At 47.2% G+C, this 17,855-nt stretch overlaps 1 protein-coding gene across 3 annotated transcripts in view; it reads left to right on the top strand.

Moving 5' to 3' along the window:
- The window catches only part of osbpl7 (oxysterol binding protein like 7), a 71,232-nt gene extending 53,720 nt beyond the window's left edge, over positions 1–17,512 (top strand). For all 3 annotated transcript variants that reach the window (XM_033035027.1, XM_033035025.1, XM_033035026.1), the window contains exons 15-23: positions 3,399–3,652; positions 5,039–5,176; positions 6,220–6,283; positions 8,728–8,806; positions 10,989–11,133; positions 12,300–12,444; positions 13,394–13,520; positions 14,596–14,718; positions 16,988–17,512. In XM_033035027.1, the coding sequence (XP_032890918.1) occupies positions 3,399–3,652; positions 5,039–5,176; positions 6,220–6,283; positions 8,728–8,806; positions 10,989–11,133; positions 12,300–12,444; positions 13,394–13,520; positions 14,596–14,718; positions 16,988–17,096 (1,184 nt within the window). In that variant the 3' untranslated portion in view covers positions 17,097–17,512. The remainder of the gene's footprint in view (positions 1–3,398; positions 3,653–5,038; positions 5,177–6,219; positions 6,284–8,727; positions 8,807–10,988; positions 11,134–12,299; positions 12,445–13,393; positions 13,521–14,595; positions 14,719–16,987) is intronic.
- Positions 17,513–17,855: the final 343 nt, after the last annotated feature.

Below are 17,855 nucleotides of genomic sequence, written 5' to 3'. Positions count from 1 at the left end.
ATCTCGGTAGCCTTCCTCACGCTCCCCCGTCTCCACGGCCCCCCTCGCCCTCCGGCCCTTCCACGAACTCTGTATTCACCGTGTTTGACATATTGAGCACAGGTGACCATCCACCTTCCTGTCCTATGATTGAGAGCTTTGATTTAAGTACCAAGCTCTCCACCACCATGAAGTTAATTGATACCTATATTGGTGTAGGGTCTCAACCCGAAACGTCGCCCATTCCTTCTCTCCAGAGATGCTGCCTCACCCGCTCAGTTACTCCTGCATTTTGTGTTTACCTTCGATTTAAACCAGCATCTGCAGTTCTTTCTTACACATTGGTGACTTGAGTCTTTAGTCAAGTTTAGCTGAGTTTACTATCCGGTGTACTGAAAGTACAGGGAAAGGCTTTTTTTTGCATGCTATCCAGTCATCGGAAAGGCTATGCATGATTACAATCAAGCCGTCCACAGTGTTCAGATACAGGATATCTGGAATAATGTTTAGAGCATGATAGAGTCCAGTAAAGTCCAATTAAAGATAGTCCAAGGGTCTCCTATGGGACCCTCGCGCACACACGCGCACACGCACACGCGCGCACACACACGCACACTCACACGCACACGCACACGCAATGTTCACTTTTGACCAAATGCCTCCTGTAACGAGATTAAAGATGCTGTGTAAATATCATTTGTTATTTTTGTCACCAAGGGATATGCTTACCCTAAACCTGTATAATGTCAATAAATTTTATATTTAAAGTTCTGAGTTAACTGATTTGCCAAACCATCATCTGAATTCTGTGCCAGAGTCACTACTTTATAAAATCTGCCAATTTTTGAAATTAGGCTGAGAGAAATATGCTTTTTTTGGAAATATTACGAGGTATTGTACAGACGCTAGGCGAGCTGGAAGACCTGCAAGGTGCCTACAAGACTAGATATGATAGATATTGCTTCCACTGGCTAGTTTTCTCAGGAACAGAGAATCAGGGAGCACAAGAATGCGCCCTTCTAGTCCCACCTAATCCATGCCACATAGGCCCAGGTCTTGAAATGTGGTCTACCATTCCGAAAATCTCCTCACCTATACGCTGGTCAATGGATACACTCTTTAAAAGAATAAGGGGCAGACCATTTAGGACTGAGATGAGGAAGAACTTTTTCACCCAGAGAGTTGTGAATCTGTGGAATTCTCTGCCACGGAAGGCAGTGGAGGCCAATTCACTGGATGTTTTCAAGAGAGTGTTAGATAGAGCTCTTAGGGCTAACGGAATCAAGAGATATGGGGAGAAAGCAGGGAGGGGATACTGATTTTGGATGATCAGCCATGATCGTATTGAATTGCGGTGCTGGCACGAAGGGCCGAATGGCCTACTTCTGCACCAAACATTCTCCTAGAAACATTTTCTATGTTTCTATGACTCCTCTACCCAGGGCTGGATAGGTTCAGCCCATATTCTGCACAGAAATGGATAGGTTTTTGGATATGTGGGGAAATGAGCCCCTGATGAGGGGATTAAGGTAACTAATAATCTTGAATGGCAGAGCAGGTGGTACAAGGGACCGAATGGCCTACTCCTGCTCCTATTTCTTATGCTATGATGGTTAGTTTTACCACTGCTTGAAAGATTTAGAGTTTCAATAGTAATAAACCATAACACCTGGAATGTCAGGTGATAGCACCTCTGGCCATTTCATTAGCTTTCCTGCTTGTCTAAGGAAGTGGTAGATATTGGGTCTCCAGAGAGGGCGATTGACAACAATGTGTCTATACTGAGCCTCGGACCTTCCACTGTGCTTTAGAGGAGAGGTTGTTGAACGCTGTTTAATACCGGGTCACAGCGAGAGTTTGCGGCAGGTGACCAAAAACTGGGCCAAAGGGGTGGTTGTGAAGAACGCCCTTAAAGGAAAGAAAACATATTGGGAGAGAATTCAACGGTAGACACTGGATGCTGGGGTAACTCGACGGGACAGGCAGCATCTCTGGAGGGAAGGAACAGGTGATGTTTCGGGTTGACACTCTTCTCTGCATGGTTCCATGAAGGTGGAGTCGCAGGTAGATAAGGTGGTCAAAAAGGCTTTTGGCACTTTGGCCTTCATCAGTCAGGGTATTGAGTATAGAAGTAGGGAGGTCATGTTGCAGCTGTAGAAGACATTGGTGAGACCGCATTTAGAATATTGCGTTCAGTTCTAGGCACCATATTATAGGAAAGATGTTGTCAAGCTTGAAAGGGTTCAGAAAAGATTTACGAAGATGTTGCCAGGACTGGAGGGTGTGAGCTATGGGGAGAGGTTGAGTAGGCTGGGTCTCTTTTCCATGGAGCATATGAGGATGAGGGGAGATCTTATAGAAGTATACAAAATCATGAGAGGAATAGATCGGGTAGATGCACAGAATCTCTTGCCCAGAGTAGGTGAATCGAGGACATAGGTTCAAGGTGAAGGGGAAAAGATTTAATAGGAATCGGAGGGTTAGCTTTTTCACACAGAGGATGGTGGGTGTATGGAACAAGCTGCCAGAGGAGGTAGTTGAGGCTGGGACTATCCCATCATTTAAGTAACAGTTGGACAGGTACGTGGATAGGACAGGTTTGGAGGGTTATGGACCAAGCGCAGGCAGGTGTGACTAGTGTAGCTGCGACATTGTTGGTCAGTGTGAGCGAGTTGGGCCGAAGGGCCTGTTTCCACACTGTATCACTCTATGACTATGTAGACTGAAGAAGGGTCTCGACCCGAAACGTCACCCGTTCCTTCTCTCCAGAGATGCTGCCTGTCCCGTTACACCGGCATTCTGTGTCTATCTTCGGTTTAAACGGGCATCTGCAGTTGGTTCCTACACAATTTGGGAGAGAATTCCCCGGGGTGATGTGTTGGCAGCTGAAGAGATGGCTTTGGAATGAGAGGAGAGGGCAGGTATCGGAAACAGCCGCAACGACGTCCCGTGGCGAGGTTCAAATCCATGGAAGCGGCTTTTATTGCAGAATTCCACAAAGCTCGTGCCTTTTTTTCATTCATTTGAGTTTGGGCGGCACGATGGCGCGGCGGTAAATTTCCTGCCTTGCAGAGGCCCGGGTTCGCTCCTGACTACGGGTGCTGTCTGTACAGAGTTTGTACGTCCTCCCCGTGACCGCGTGGGTTTTCTCTGGGCGCTCCTGTTTCCTCTTGCATCCCAAAGACAGAATACGTTTATAGGATAATTGGCTTTCTAAACTGTCCCTAGTGTGTGTAGGATAGTGTTAGTGTGCAGGACGATCGTTGGTCGGCACGGGCTCGGTGGGCCGAAGGGCCTGTTTCTGTGCCGTATCTCTAAAATCTCAAATCTAAAGTTGTGCAAAAATTGGATGCAAACAATTCAAGAACTTTTTTTTTTTTTTTTTTTTTTTTTTAAACCAAACAAATTTCTTTCTAAAGTTGAAGAGGCTCCAAGCTACAGTCCGGTTGATGGAATTCCGAGAAGGATATCTCTCCCGGCTCCCGGGCCAAATCTGGGCAACGTCAGCCTTTGGAATATCCTGAAGAACAACATTGGGAAAGACCTGTCGAAGGTGTCCATGCCGGTGCAGCTGAACGAGCCGCTGAACACACTGCAGAGACTCTGCGAGGAGCTGGAGTTCACTGAGCTCCTCGACACTGCCAGCAGGACCTTGGATCCCTTCGAACGCATGGTGAGTCCTGTAGAGACACCAGGGACGGTGGTGGTGGGGGGGGGGGGGGGCGCAGCGGTAGAGTTGCTGCCTCACAGCGCCATGGACCCGGGTTCGATCCTGACTATGGGAGCCGTCTGTCCAGAATTGATACATTCTCACTGTGACCCCGTGGGTTTTCTCCAGGTGCTCTGGTTTCCTCCCTCACCCCAAAGACGTACAGGTTTGTAAGTTAATTGGCTCGGTATAAATGTGAACTGTCCCTAGTGCGTGTAGGATAGTGTTAGTGTGCGCGGGTTACTGGTCATCACGGACTCGGTGGGCCGAAGGGCCTGTTTCCGCGCTGTATCACTAAACTAAACTGCAGAAGCTGGTTTACCAACAAAAAAACACACAAAGTGCTGGAGTAACTCAGCAGGCCAGGCAGCATCTCTGGAGGACATGTATAGACAATGTTTTGGGTCGGGATATTTCTTCAGACTGATTGTAGTAGGGAGTAGAAATCTGGAACAAAGGTGGGGATGGGGATAAAACCTGACAAGTGATAGGTGGACACCCATGAGGGGCTTACTGGCTGGTAGATAGTTGGACAAAGGCCAGAGGTGAAAAGTGTAGGAAGGAACTGCAGATGCTGGTTTAATCCCAACATAGACACGAGATGCTGGAGTTCAGTCTGAAGAAGGGCCTCGACCCGAAACGTCACTCATTCCTTCTCTCCAGAGATGCTGCCCGTCCCGTTGAGTTGCTCCAGCCGGATTTGAAAAGGCACTAAGGTTAGAAGAGGTGTCAACTGTGAAGCCAGAAGATGGCATGTAGATGGAAGAGTTTGGGAGAGAGGGGTGGAGGGCAAAGGGATAAATGGCACACATCCAAGTGGGGCACAGGGAAGCGAGGGGGGAAAAAAGGGGGAGGCACTTGTTGCCTGAAATTGGAAAATGTAAGGTACTTCTGTTGGTTTGTAAGCTACCCAAGTGGAATAAACCTCCAGTTTACGTGTGACCACACTCTGGCAATGGAGGAGACCCAGGGCACAAACGTTTGATCGATTGATACTTTATTATCGCATGTGACATGTCACAGTGAAATTCTTTGTATTGAATACCATTACACAAGGTATGCAAAGAGTGGCCACGCAAAGGGCACCAACAAGGTTACTAAGAAGGCCGGTATAGGGGAGTTAAAATGGCGAGAAACCATTTAGAGTTCTGGTTCTGTTCCATCCACCAAGCTGGGTGAGTACTGCCTGCTCTTCAAATGAAAAGGGCTTCCTTTCTTCCGATCTATCAATTTATTTAAGATAAATGCTGGAGTAACTCAGCGGGTCAGGCAGCATCTCTGGAGAGAATGGCATTGGTTGACCATTCGGGTTTGGGACTGTCCGTCACATCTTTCAATCATCCCCGACAGGTATACGTGGCTGCCTTTGCGGTGTCTGCCTACGCCTCCGCTTTTTACAGAGCAAGATCCAAGCCGTTCAATCCCGTTCTTGGCGAAACGTACGAGTGTGCAAGGGAAGACAAGGGGTTCCGGTTTATCGGCGAGCAGGTAATACTGTCGATAACTTGCTAGTCGTTTTTATCTTCTCTCTTCCAGGCATTGGGGTTTGTTGCAAGCTGATTAATGCGAGCTCAAATTCCTCGTATGTTGCAAAACATACTTGGCTAATAAAGTATGATTATAATTAAAACACAGGTTATTCAAGTCTAATAGGCGACCGAAGGCACCTCAGCTAAGTAGCCATGTTCAACTTTCATATTATTGTTATTATTTATTATTATTATTAACATTTTATTACAGACTCAGGGTCCAGTAAAAGACGACATTACATAGGATGCATTGCATATAAAAGCCCAATAAATTACATATAAAAGCTTAGTAAATTACTTATAAGTTCCTACTCATTTTCCTGCATCTAGCCTGTCCAATCCCTTAAGAATATTTAAGAAGGAACTGCAGATGCTGGAAAATCGAAGGTAGACATAAATGCTGGAAAAAAACAACGGGTGAGGCAGCATCTATGGAGCGAAGGAAATAGGCAACGTTTCGGGCCGAAACCTCGGCCCGAAACGTTGCCTATTTCCTTCGCTCCATAGATGCTGCCTCACCCGCTGAGTTTCTCCAGCATTTTTGTCTACCCTTAAGAATATCACTTGTTTCTATAAGATACCCTCTCATCCTTCAAAATGACAGTGAATATTAGCTCAAAAAATCCCAAATCTAAGTTCAAGAGAGTTTATTGTCATGTGTCCCTGATAGGACAATGAAATTCTTGCTTTGCTTCAGCACAACAGAACATAGTAGGCATTGACTACAAAACAGATCAGTGTGTCCATATACCATTATATAAATATATACACACATGAATAAATAAACTGATCAAGTGCAAATAACAGATAATGGGTTATTAATGTTCAGAGTTTTGTCCGAACCAGGTTTAATGGCTGTGGGGAAGTAGCTATTCCTGAACCTGAGCTAATAGAAGGGGGCTGTGTTGAGGGTGGGGGGAGGTGATGAATGGGGAGGTGGATCCAGGCGGGGGTCGCGGCCAGTGTAACGCTTCTCACCGTGCCTCTTGTCTTCTGCTGCAGGTCAGCCATCACCCGCCGGTATCCGTCTGCCATGCTGAATCGGAAAACTTCCTCTTCTGGCAAGGTCAGCATTGTCGGGGGGAGCGGGAACTGCTAAGTTGGAGGTTGGGGAGAAACGCTTAGCTGGTTGAGTTCCTTATTACGGTTCACAAGTTTTAGGAAGCAGAATTAGGCCATTCAGCCCATCAAGTCTTCTCCGCCATTCGATCATGGCTGATCTATCTTTCCCTCTCAATCCCATTCTACTGCCTTCTCCCCGTAACCATTGACACCCGTGCTAATCAAGAATTTGTCAATCTCCGCTTTAAAAATACCCAATGACGAACTCCACAGTCGTCTGTGTTAATGAATTCCACAGATTTACCATCCTCTGATGAAAAAAATTCCTCCTGTCTAAAGGTACATTTTGAGGCTATGGCCTCTGGTCCTAGACTCTCCCACTGGTGGAAACATCCTCTCCACATCCACTTTCTCCAGACCTTTCACCCCTTGGTAAGTTTCAATGAGGTTCCCCCTCATCCTTCCAAATGGTTTTCTTTGAATTCGAGACTTGAGGATGACTTGTGTTCACTCTGGGTTCTGAGGTGGCTGATGAGGCCATTAAGGGAACTATAGTTTCTTCTGTGGAAGGGTGTGGAGGTGTCTGATGGGGTGGGTGCGGAGTTTGTAAGGCAGAGTGAACTGCACACTGCTGCTACCTTTACTTCCAGTGCACGTCTTACATAGAAACATGGACAATAGGTGCAGGAGTAGGCCATTTGGCCTTTCGAGCCAGCACCACCATTCAATATAATCCTGGCTGACCACCAAAATCAGTACCCCGTTCCTGCTTTTCCCCCATATCCCTAGATTCCATTAGCCCTAAGAGCTAAATCTAACTCTCTCTTGAAAACATCCAGTGAATTGGCCTCCACTGCCTTCTGCGGCAGAGAATTCCACAGATTCACAACTCTCTGGGTAAAAAAGTTTTTCCTCATCTCACTCGTAAATGGCCTACCCCTATTCTTAAACTGTGACCTCTGGTTCTGGACTCCCCGAACATCGGGAACATTTTTCCTGAATCTAGCCTGTCCGATCCCTTAATAATTTTACGTATTTCTATAAGATCCCCTCTCAATATTCTAAATTCCAATAAATGCCACCCCAGTTGATCCATTTTTTCCGTTCTAAGTTCCCACTACCATTTCAAATAGAGATCCTCTATGTGGCCAAGAATCTGAGGAGAAAGTGTCTTTTGTACCATCTACATCTCTGCCCCATTACAGGAAGGAGGTGGTGGCTTTATAGAGAGAGAGTGAGTTTAGTTTAGAGATACAGCATGGAACCATGCCCTTCAGCCCACCGAGTCCACACTGACCATGGATCACCCGCTTATGCTGGTTCTATGTTATCCTACTTGTGCACCCATTCACGACACACTGTGGGCAATTTACAGAGTCCAATTAAACCTACAAATCTGCACATCATTGTGTTTGGATCTAGTGAAGTTCAGTTTGATCTTTTGTAACAGGATGAAGATGGTGCACAAGTACAAACACTGCCTGTCAGTGTGGTTTAGGCGGGAAGTGTGCTTGAGCTGTAGGGCCCAGCTGTTGTATGTTGACTGTCTTCAGCTCGGGCAAACCGCAAAACATATGGTGACCCATCTTGGTCTTCGGTCGTCCCCTCACTGGGAGGTCCCACGAACATCTCCAGAATGCCCTTGGAGGCTCACGAGGCAAAGATTTACAGGATGCAGGCAGTAATGTGGAAATGAGGTGGCGCAGCGGTAGAGTTACTGCCTTACAAGACCCCGGTTCGATCCCGACTGCGGGTGCTGTCTGTACGGAGTTTGTACGTTCTCCCCGTGTCCTGCGTGGGTTTTCTCCGAGATCTTTGGTTCCCTCCCACACTCCAAAGACGCACAAGGTTTAATTGGTTTGGTGTACGTGTAAAAATTGCCCCCATTGTGCGTAGAATAGAGTTCGTGTGCGTGGGTCGCGGACCAAAGGGCCTGTTTCCGCGCTGTATCTCTAAACTAAATCAGAGCAAACATGTTCTTCTTGAATAGTTGATCAGACTTGAAGGGCTCCTGCTCCTAACCCATGCGTAGAATGGTCAAGGAGCGTGTAGTAATTCACGCGTTGTGAATAAAACGTTCTTCATTGGCAAATACAACTGTTAGAGTACACGGGCGTTAAGTGAGAGCTCTAGCAAGGTCTCCGCTGCTGCTCTGGGACATACCCGTGGACTAATGACTATCTTCACTTGCAAAACTGTTGCCGTTCCACATCTACTGACGAGTGTTCGATCTATAAATGGCTCAACCACCAGGTGGCGCCACAAGTGTATGTTTGCCAGTTGTAGCAAGCTACCAGTGTCCACCAGCACCCCAGTCTGCACGGATATTGGGGATCGAGAGGTACAGAGAGAGAGTAGGGGGGGGTAATGGAACTGAGGGGATTGCACACCACCAGTGGGCCGAATGTACTGTAATCTACCTGTGTCTCTTCCCCATTCTGGTTTCAGACGTGAGATGGAAGAACAAGTTCTGGGGCAAGTCCCTCGAGATTGTTCCAGTCGGGATAGTGAACGTCAGCTTGCCAAAGTAAGTAGCCAATGTTTCGAGTGGCTCCGCAGACAGACACAAAAAGTTGGAGTAACTCAGCGGGTCCAGACAGCATTTCTGGAGAAAAGGGATAGGTGACATTTCAGGTCGAGACCCTTCTTCAGACTGAGAGTCAGGGGAAAGGTAAACGAGAGATATAGACGCTGATGTGGGGAGATATTGAACGGATTAATGAAAGATATGCAAAAAAAGTCACAATGATAAAAGAAACAGGCCACTGTTATCTGTGTGTTCAAAAGGGAACTGCAGATGCTGGAATATCGTAGGTACACAAAATTGCTGGGGAATCGTAGAATGCAAATTGCAAAACATTTGGTGACCCATCTTGGTCTTCGGTCGTCCCCTCACTGGGAGGTCCCACGAACATCTCCAGAATGCCCTTGGAGTAACTCAGCGGTCTGAAGAAGGGTTTCGGCCCGAAACTTCGCCTATTTCCTTCGCTCCATAGACGCTGCTGCACCCGCTGAGTTTCCCCAGCAATTTTGTGTGCCACTGTTATCTGTGTGTTGGGTGAGAATGAATACAGACAATGATACTCAACAAGACGACTTTGAAGTTGGTACGACTTGGGTGGGGGAGGGAATGCAGGGGTTACTTGAAGTTACTTGATTTTAAGGATAAGGGGGAAATCTTTTAGGACCGAGATGAGGAAAACATTTTTCACACAGAGAGTGGTGAATCTGTGGAATTCTCTGCCACAGAAGGTAGTTGAGGCCAGTTCATTGGCTATATTTAAGAGGGAGTTAGATGTGGCCCTTGTGGCTAAAGGGATCAGGGGGTATGGAGAGAAGGCAGGTACAGGATACTGAGTTTGATGATCAGGCATGATCATATTGAATGGCGGTGCAGGCTCGAAGGGCCGAATGGCCTACTCGTGCACCTATTTTCTATGTTTCTAAGTTGGAGAAACTAGAAGTGGCTCCTGCAGCACAAACAAAGGCGAGCTATTCGGAGTTGCACGACCGGAGGACGCGGGTTTGACAGGATTAGGGGGTGAGCAGGATGTACCGGTGAGGGCAGGAGGAAAGATGTCCTTTCTGCTCGTCAGGTGGGGAGAGCTGAAGCAGACTTTGGGGCGGCATGGTGGTGCAGCGGTAAAATTGCTGCCTCACGGCGCCAGAGACCCGGGTACGACCATGACTACAGGTGCTGTCTGTACGGAGTTTGCACGTTCTGTTCCACTCTATTTGTAGTTTGTTTGGTTGTTTGTTTGTTTGTTTGTCTTTTTGCACAAAGTCCGCGAGCATTGCCACTTTTCATTTCACTGCGCATCTCGTATGTGTATGTGACGAATAGACTTGACTCCCTGTGACTTGTGTGGGTTTTCTCCAGGGGCTCCAGTTTCCTTCCACATTTCAAATACGTACAGGTTTGTAGGTTAATTGGCCTCCGTAAACTGCCCGACGTGTGTACGATGGAACTAATGAACAGGGTGATCGCTGGTCGGCGTGGGGTCGTAAGGTCATAAGGAATAGAAGTAGAATTAGGCCATTCAGCCCATCAAGTCTACTCTGCTATTCAATCATGGCTGATTTATCTCTCCCTCCTAACCACATTTTCATGCCTTCTCCCCATAACCTCTGACACCTGTACTAATCAAGAATGTATCTATCACTGCCTTAAAATTATCCACTGATGGCCTCCACAGCCTTCTGCGGCAAAGAATTCCACAGATTCATCACCCTGGTGAATCGCTGGACCGAAGGGCCTGTTTCAATGCTGTACCTATAAACAAAACTAAACTTAACCTAGTATAGTAAGAAAGAACTGCAGATGCTGGTAAAATCGATGGTAGACACAAAATGTTGGAGTAACTCAGCGGGTCAGGCAGCATCTATGGAGAGAAGGAATGGATGACGTTTCGGGACCTAACCTGCCCTGTTACCAGGTTAATACATGACTGAAGAAGGGTTTCGGCCTGAAACGTTGCCTATTTCCTTTGCTCCATAGATGCTGCTGCACCCGCTGAGTTTCTCCAGCTATTTTGTGTACCTTCGATTTTCCAGCATCTGCAGTTCCTTCTTAAACACATAATACGTGACTGACCTGTGCATGCATTGTCGATTGGCATCAAGAAACTGCAAATGTGCTTCTTTGGCTTTGAGGCGATTTAAATGCAACCGTGACCTATCGCTGGGATTATTTTTTATGCATTGCCCAGGTTTGGTGATCACTATCAGTGGAATAAAGTCACTTCCTGCATCCACAACATCCTGAGTGGCCAGCGGTGGATCGAACACTACGGAGAGGTGGCCATCACCAACACCACGAACAGTGCCTGTCATTGCCGGCTGACCTTCTGTAAGGTGCGTTGACTCACCGGCGTCCCGGCTACCGAAACGTGAAAGGCCTAGGGAGAGCGGATGTGGAGGGGATGTTTCCAGAATCTAGGTCCAGAGGGCACGGCCTCAGAATAAAAAGACGTCCCTTTAGATTGGAGATGAGGAGGGGTTTGGGAACGATCGTAACGTTTAAAACACGTGGAGCGGATTCCACCGCTGGCGTGGAGCCCTCTCCAAGTCAGATGTAAAGCTCACCGTTTGACCTGCTGTTACAAAGTGTTAAATGGCCAGCTCGACATAGATTACCAAACCTACACCAAACCCAAACCTATTAGGAGCAGACGAGGGCATTCGATCCAATTTGAGATACAAGCTACCACGACAGATGTCTACAGCAATTCTTTCTTCCCCCGCACAATTAAAGCATGGAATAGTCTCCACCCTACCATAGTTACCCAACCAGATGCAACTACATTTAAGGTAGCTCTTTTTTCACCAAGAACCCTTTTTTTTGCTTCCGCCACCCTCTGCCACCTCCAATTTAAATTCCATTTGGAATATTTTTGGTGGACCAGGTAACCGAGAACCAAGGACAAGTGCAGGGACAAGATGGGTTTAAAGGGATCTGGGCCAAACACAGGCAGGTGGGATTAGTGTAGTTGGGCATTTGGTTGGCATGGGCAAGTTGGGCCAAAGGACCTGTTTCCATGCTGTCTGACTCTAATTTCTTCAGCCAGAGGGTGGTGAATCTGTGGAATTCACTGCCACAGAGAGCAGTGGAGGCCAAGTCAATGGGCATTTTTAAAAAGCGGAGATTGCTGGGTTCTTAATTAATAAGGTTATGGGGAGAAGGCAGGAGAATGAGGTTGATGGGGCAAGATAGATCAGCCATGATTGAATGGCGGAGCAGACTCGATGGGCTGAATGGCCTAATTCTGTTCTTGGGTCTTGTGGCTACCTGTGCTCCATGCATTGAGTTGGAAGGGGTTGGGATGAGGTAGGGTTTTGGGGAAGGAGTCGGGTTGAGTACAAGGCTGACACCACGAGATGCCCTTTACTGCTGTTACATGTCCATTTACTATCCCAGCCACTGGCAGGTTCCCGGGCTGAAGGCTGCATGGAGGTAGTGTCTCACCCTGGGTGTGTTCTCTCTCTCTCTCTCTCTCTCTCTCTCTCTCTCCTATCTCCAGACCAAGTACTGGAGTTCAAACGTTAATGAAGTCCACGGCTCGGTGTTGGATGAGCATGGGAGGGTTGTCCACCAGCTGTTCGGCAAATGGCACGAGGGAATGTACTGCGGTGGGCCACAATCCGCAAAATGCATCTGGAAACCAAGTAAGAGCCGCCATGTTGTCCTGCGTCTCTGGCAGTTAAATGGAGGCGCAAGGAACTGAAGATACTGGTTAACAAAAAAAAAAAGATGTAAAGTGCTGGAGTATTGCAGCAATGTGGCACGGTGGTGCAGCAGTAGAGTTGCTGCCTCACAGCGCCAGAGAACCAGGTTCAAAAGTGCTGTCGATACGGAGTTCTTACCTTCTGCCACAGAAGGTAGTTGAGGCCAGTTCATTGGCTATATTTAAGAGGGAGTTAGATGTGGCCCTTGTGGCTAAAGGGATCAGGGGGTATGGAGAGAAGGCAGGTACAGGATACTGAGTTGGATGATCAGCCATAATCATATTGAATGGCGGTGCAGGCTCAAAGGGCCGAATGGCCTACTCCTGCACCTATTTTCTATGTTTCTATGTTTCTTCCTGGGACCTTGTGGGTTTTCTCCGGGTACTGTGGTTTACTCCCACAGCTCTGGTTTGAATCTGATTGTAAAAGTTTAATTAAACATTATTGGTGAAGTTGATTACACTGGAGTTTGTATTTCGCTTATTTTAGGCTTTAGGGAAACAGTACGGAAGAAGGCCCTTCGGCCCACCGAGTCCGTGTCGACCAGCGATCATCCCGTACACTAGCACTATCCTACACACTAGGGCCAATTTACAATTTGTATTGTAGCCAATTAACCTTCAACCCTGTACGTCTTTGGAGTGTGGGAGGAAACCGGAGCACCCAGAGAAAGCCCACGTGGTCACAGGGAGAACGTACAAACTCCACACAGACAGCACCCGTAGTCAGGATTGAACCTGGGTCTCTGGCGCTGTAAGGCAGCAACTCCACCGCTGTGCCACCCATTGCTTAGAACACAGATGTTTTTGTGTAGGCATGTGACTTCAACAAGCCGTTTACTGTGGAAATCTTTGCTTAATTATGTAACATGTTTGATCCTGTTTTTCAGAGCCGATACCTAAAGACCATGAAAGTTGTTACGGTTTCACCACATTTGCTCGGGAACTTAACGAGTTGACGCCTGATCTTAAATGGGTCCTGCCCTTGACTGACACACGACTAAGGCCTGACCAAAAGTAAGTTAGACCTCTGACCAAGGATGTTTAAAGCCCTGTCCCACTGTACGAGTTCATTCAAAGAGTTCCCCCGAGTTTGCCCTGATTCGAACTCGGAGATTTACGGTAATGGCCACTCGTCGGTACTCGGGGCTCTCGTGGACATTTTTCAACTTGTTGAAAAATCTTCACAAGTCTTCCCGTTGCTTACCTGCCGTTAGCGAGTCTTCCCGAGTACCTGCCGTTAGCGCTGGGAGACGTCCCCGAGCTCTGACGTACCCGCTACGTTCATTCTCCGTGCTTACCACGAGTTTGATTTTTTTTTAAACTCGGGAGAGCTCTTGGAATGAACTCGTACCGTGGGACAGGGCTTTTATTAATTTGAGTTAATTTTTAGTTTTAGTGATACATGCCCTTCAGCCCACTGCCGGCCAGCGATCCCACCCCTCCCCCCTCCCCCCTCCCCTCCCCCCCACACTAACACTGACACTATCCAATTTACAATTTGACCAAGCCAATTAGCCTACAAACCTAAAGTGTGGGAGGAAATCGTAGCACCCGGACAAAACCCACGCAGGTCACAAACTCCGTACAGTCAGCACATGTAGTCAGGATTGAACCCGGGACTCTGGCGCTGTAAGGCAGCAACTCTACCGCTACCTCACCGAAGATGACTATTAGCACCGAGGCTGGTGGTTCCGCCCAAAATCATCACTTCGCATGTTCAAGCCCTTAATTGTCCCGAAAATATTGATAAAATAGACACAAAAAGCTGCAGTGACTCAGCGGGACAGGCAGCGTCTCTGGAGAGAAGGAATGGGTGACGCTTCAGGTTGAGACCCTTCTTTAGACTCGTATTCATACTGTGTAATGCTGATTCAGTGTACAGTGAAAAGCTTTCTGTTGCGTGCTGTCCAGTCAACGGCAAGATAATACATGATCACAATCGAGCCATTGTCCACAGTGTACGGATACACGACACAGAACCGGACCCGGGAGGAAGTCCATGCACATGCAGGGAGGATGTGCAAACTCCACACAGACAGCATTTTCATTTTCCTTGCCTCAGTCATTGTTTCTCTATGAATCTCTCCAGATATCTAGAGGAAGGGAACACGGAGGGGGCAGAGGTTCACAAGCAAAGGATCGAGCAGCTACAGAGGGACAGGAGGAGAATCATGGAAGAAAACAACATGGTCTACCAGTCTCGCTTTTTTACGTAAGCAATGAATGGCTCGGTGGGACAGGCAGCGTCTCTGGAGAGAAGGAACAGGCGACGTTTCGGGCCGGGACCCTTCTTTAGACTGACTCTTCTGCAGTCTCGACCCGAAACGTCACCCATTCCTTCTCTCCAGAGATGCTGCCTGCCCTGCTGAGTTACTCCAGCATTTTGTGTGTGTGTGTGTGTCTACCTTCGATTTAAACCATCTTCTGCAATTCTTTCCTACACATAAACAGCTTGGCGATGGACAAAGTTTACTGTCCTGTTCAAGGCGGGGACTCTTTGCTGAAGTGTTACAATGCTGGTCAGAGACTAAAATGATTGATTAAAAAATACAGCATGCAAACAGACCCTTCGGCCCACCGAGTCCACGCGGGTGCCGATGACCTATTCCCACTAGTTGATGTTCATAAACTCTAGGTGCAGAATAAGGCCATTTGGCCCATCAAGTCTACTCGTCCATTCGATCATTTATCTTTTTCTCTCTCAACCCAATTCTATGTTACCCCATTTTCTCGTCCACTCCCTGCACTCCTGGCCAAATTTTACAGAAGCCAATTCACCTACAAACCTTGCACGTCTTTGGGATGTTTGAGGAAACCCACGCAGTGACAGGGAGTACGTGGGTGGCGGCACGGTGGAGCAGTGGTAGTGTTGCTGCCTTACAGCGCCAGAGACCCGGGTTCCATCCTGCCTACGGGGCTGTCTGTACCAGTTTCTACATTCACCCTCTGACTGCATTGGTTTCCGCCCACACTCCAAAGACGTACAGGTTTGTAGGGTAATTGGCTTTGTTAAGGGATTGGACAGGCTAGATGCAGGAAAAATATTCCCCATGTCGGGGGAATCCAGAACCTGGGGTCACAGTTTAATAATAAGAGGTAGGCCATTTAGGACTGAGATGAGGAAAATCGTTTTCACCCAGAAGAAACATAGAAACATAGGAAATAGGTGCAGGAGGAGGCCATGCGGCCCTTCGAGCCTGCACCGCCATTCATTGTGATCATGGCTGATCATCCCCAATCAATAACCCATGCCTGCCTTCTTCCCATATCCCTTGATTCCACTAGCCCCTAGAGCTCCATCTAACTCTCTCTTAAATTCATCCAGTGATTTGGCCTCCACTGCCCTCTGTGGCAGGGAATTCCACAAATTCACAACTCTCTGGGTGAAAAAGTTTGTTCTCACCTCAGTCTTAAATGGCCTCCTCTTTATTCTAAGACGGTGGCCCCTGGTTTCTGGACTCGCCCAACATTGGGAGCATTTTTCCTGCATCTAGCTTGTCGAATCCTTTTATAATTTGTAAGAGTTGTGAATCTGTGGAATTCTCTGTCACAGAAGGCAGTGGAGGCCAATTCACTGGATGTATTCAAGGGAGAGTTAAATATTGCTCTTAGGGCTAACAGAATCGAGGGATATGGGGAGAAAGCAGGAACGGGGTACCAATTTAGGATGATCAGCTATGATCATATTGAATGGTGCTGGCTCGAATGGCCTACCTATTTTCTATGTTTCCAAGATGCCGACCACGAAACGTTGCCCATCCATGTCCTTCAGTGACGCTCGCACAAGGAACTACACATAATGACACAGAGTGCTGGTTTAGTGTAGGTCAGCTGAGGCCTGACCTGCTGACTTAGTCCAGCATTTTGTGGTTCAGCATCTGCTGTTCCTTGTGTCTCTCTGAAATCAAAGCTGCGTTTCAAGGACATGTTTCTTGTTCTTGCATGGAACTCTGGAATTTAAACCGAAAAATAAAAAAAATCCTGCTGTTACAGCACCACGAGGATGCGTTGAGTTATTTTGTTTTAAACTATATTCACATCTTTGATTTTACCCTTGATGCCCCCGAGGAGAACACAGAGTCCTAATGCAGGTTCCCCTCTAAGCTTTACAGCATGAGGACTTGGAACTGTCTCACCAGCCCTTCATCACTGTTTTTGTTGTTGTGTGCTAACCAGTGCATGATTACAATCGATCCATTTACAGTGTATAGATACTTGATAAGGGAAGAACGTTCAGTGCAAGGTAAAGCCAGCAAAGCCCAATCAAGGATAGTCCGAGGGTCATCAATGGGGTAGATAGTAGTTCAGCACTGCTCTCTGGTTATAATAGGATGATTCAGTTGCCTGATAACAGCTGGGATGAAACTGTGCCCAGATCTCATCCCTGTATCTACCCAAATGTCTGTTAAATGTTTTGACAATACCTGCCTCAACTACCTCCTATTCTATTTGTAAAGAACCTTGCTCTGTCTTCCTTCCAGGAAAACCATCGATCCCAATGGGAAAGAATCATGGATGAGCAATGGAACTTATTGGGAGTTGAGGAAAGACCCTGGATTCTCAAAACTGGACAACCCGGTGCTGTGGTGAGGCCCCAGTTACACGTTGGGCCACACGTGGAAAGTTTCCCCCCCCCCTCCCCCTTCAATCCCCCCCTCCTCATCCCTCCCCTGAATCTGCTTCTCAGGTATACCTCATGGTAGGTGCCTTAACTTTTCTACAAGAGAGCACACTGTTTCAGCAAGCTTCCATCCGAAGCAAGGTGTACATGCTGCTAATGGATCATTCTCTCTCACTCCCGCACACGGGGTGTGGGTCTCTGATTAACTCAAAAGTGCATTATTTAGAACTACACTATTACTAAACCTTTCCATGTCACCCGAATTAAATATAACGCACGGCACACCTTTTCTCCACGGACACCTTGACGTTTAAAAAAAAAAAATCACACATCATGGGAAAGAAAACGTCATCAAGCAGCTTGTTTCATGAAGTATTTTAGTTTATAAAAAAAAAAAATCTAAGCTTGTTTATTTTGAAAAAAAAGCAGATGAGTTATTTTCAGATGTGTATTATCTTGTCTTTTGATTTACTTCACTGCAGTTGAAGGTCTGACTGCTGATGCAATAGTTTGTTGCAATATAATTTATAGTTGGTACCCACATGTCTTTGGGTACGACCAAAGATCTTATAGCGGAGCTATAGGATCTTTGGGTACGACCTCCTTTGCTGCAGAGGGTGGTGCTGTCTGAGGCACATATTTCACCATCTGCGGGGTGTTGGGTCGTGGGAAGAAAGTCCCTGAAGCGAATTTTCTCTGTCTCTGCGATTTCTTGCACTTGATCGCCC

Source organism: Amblyraja radiata, chromosome 16, assembly GCF_010909765.2.
Source record: "Amblyraja radiata isolate CabotCenter1 chromosome 16, sAmbRad1.1.pri, whole genome shotgun sequence".
Classification (NCBI taxonomy): domain Eukaryota; kingdom Metazoa; phylum Chordata; class Chondrichthyes; order Rajiformes; family Rajidae; genus Amblyraja; species Amblyraja radiata.
This window is presented reverse-complemented; position numbering and strand designations above follow the sequence as displayed.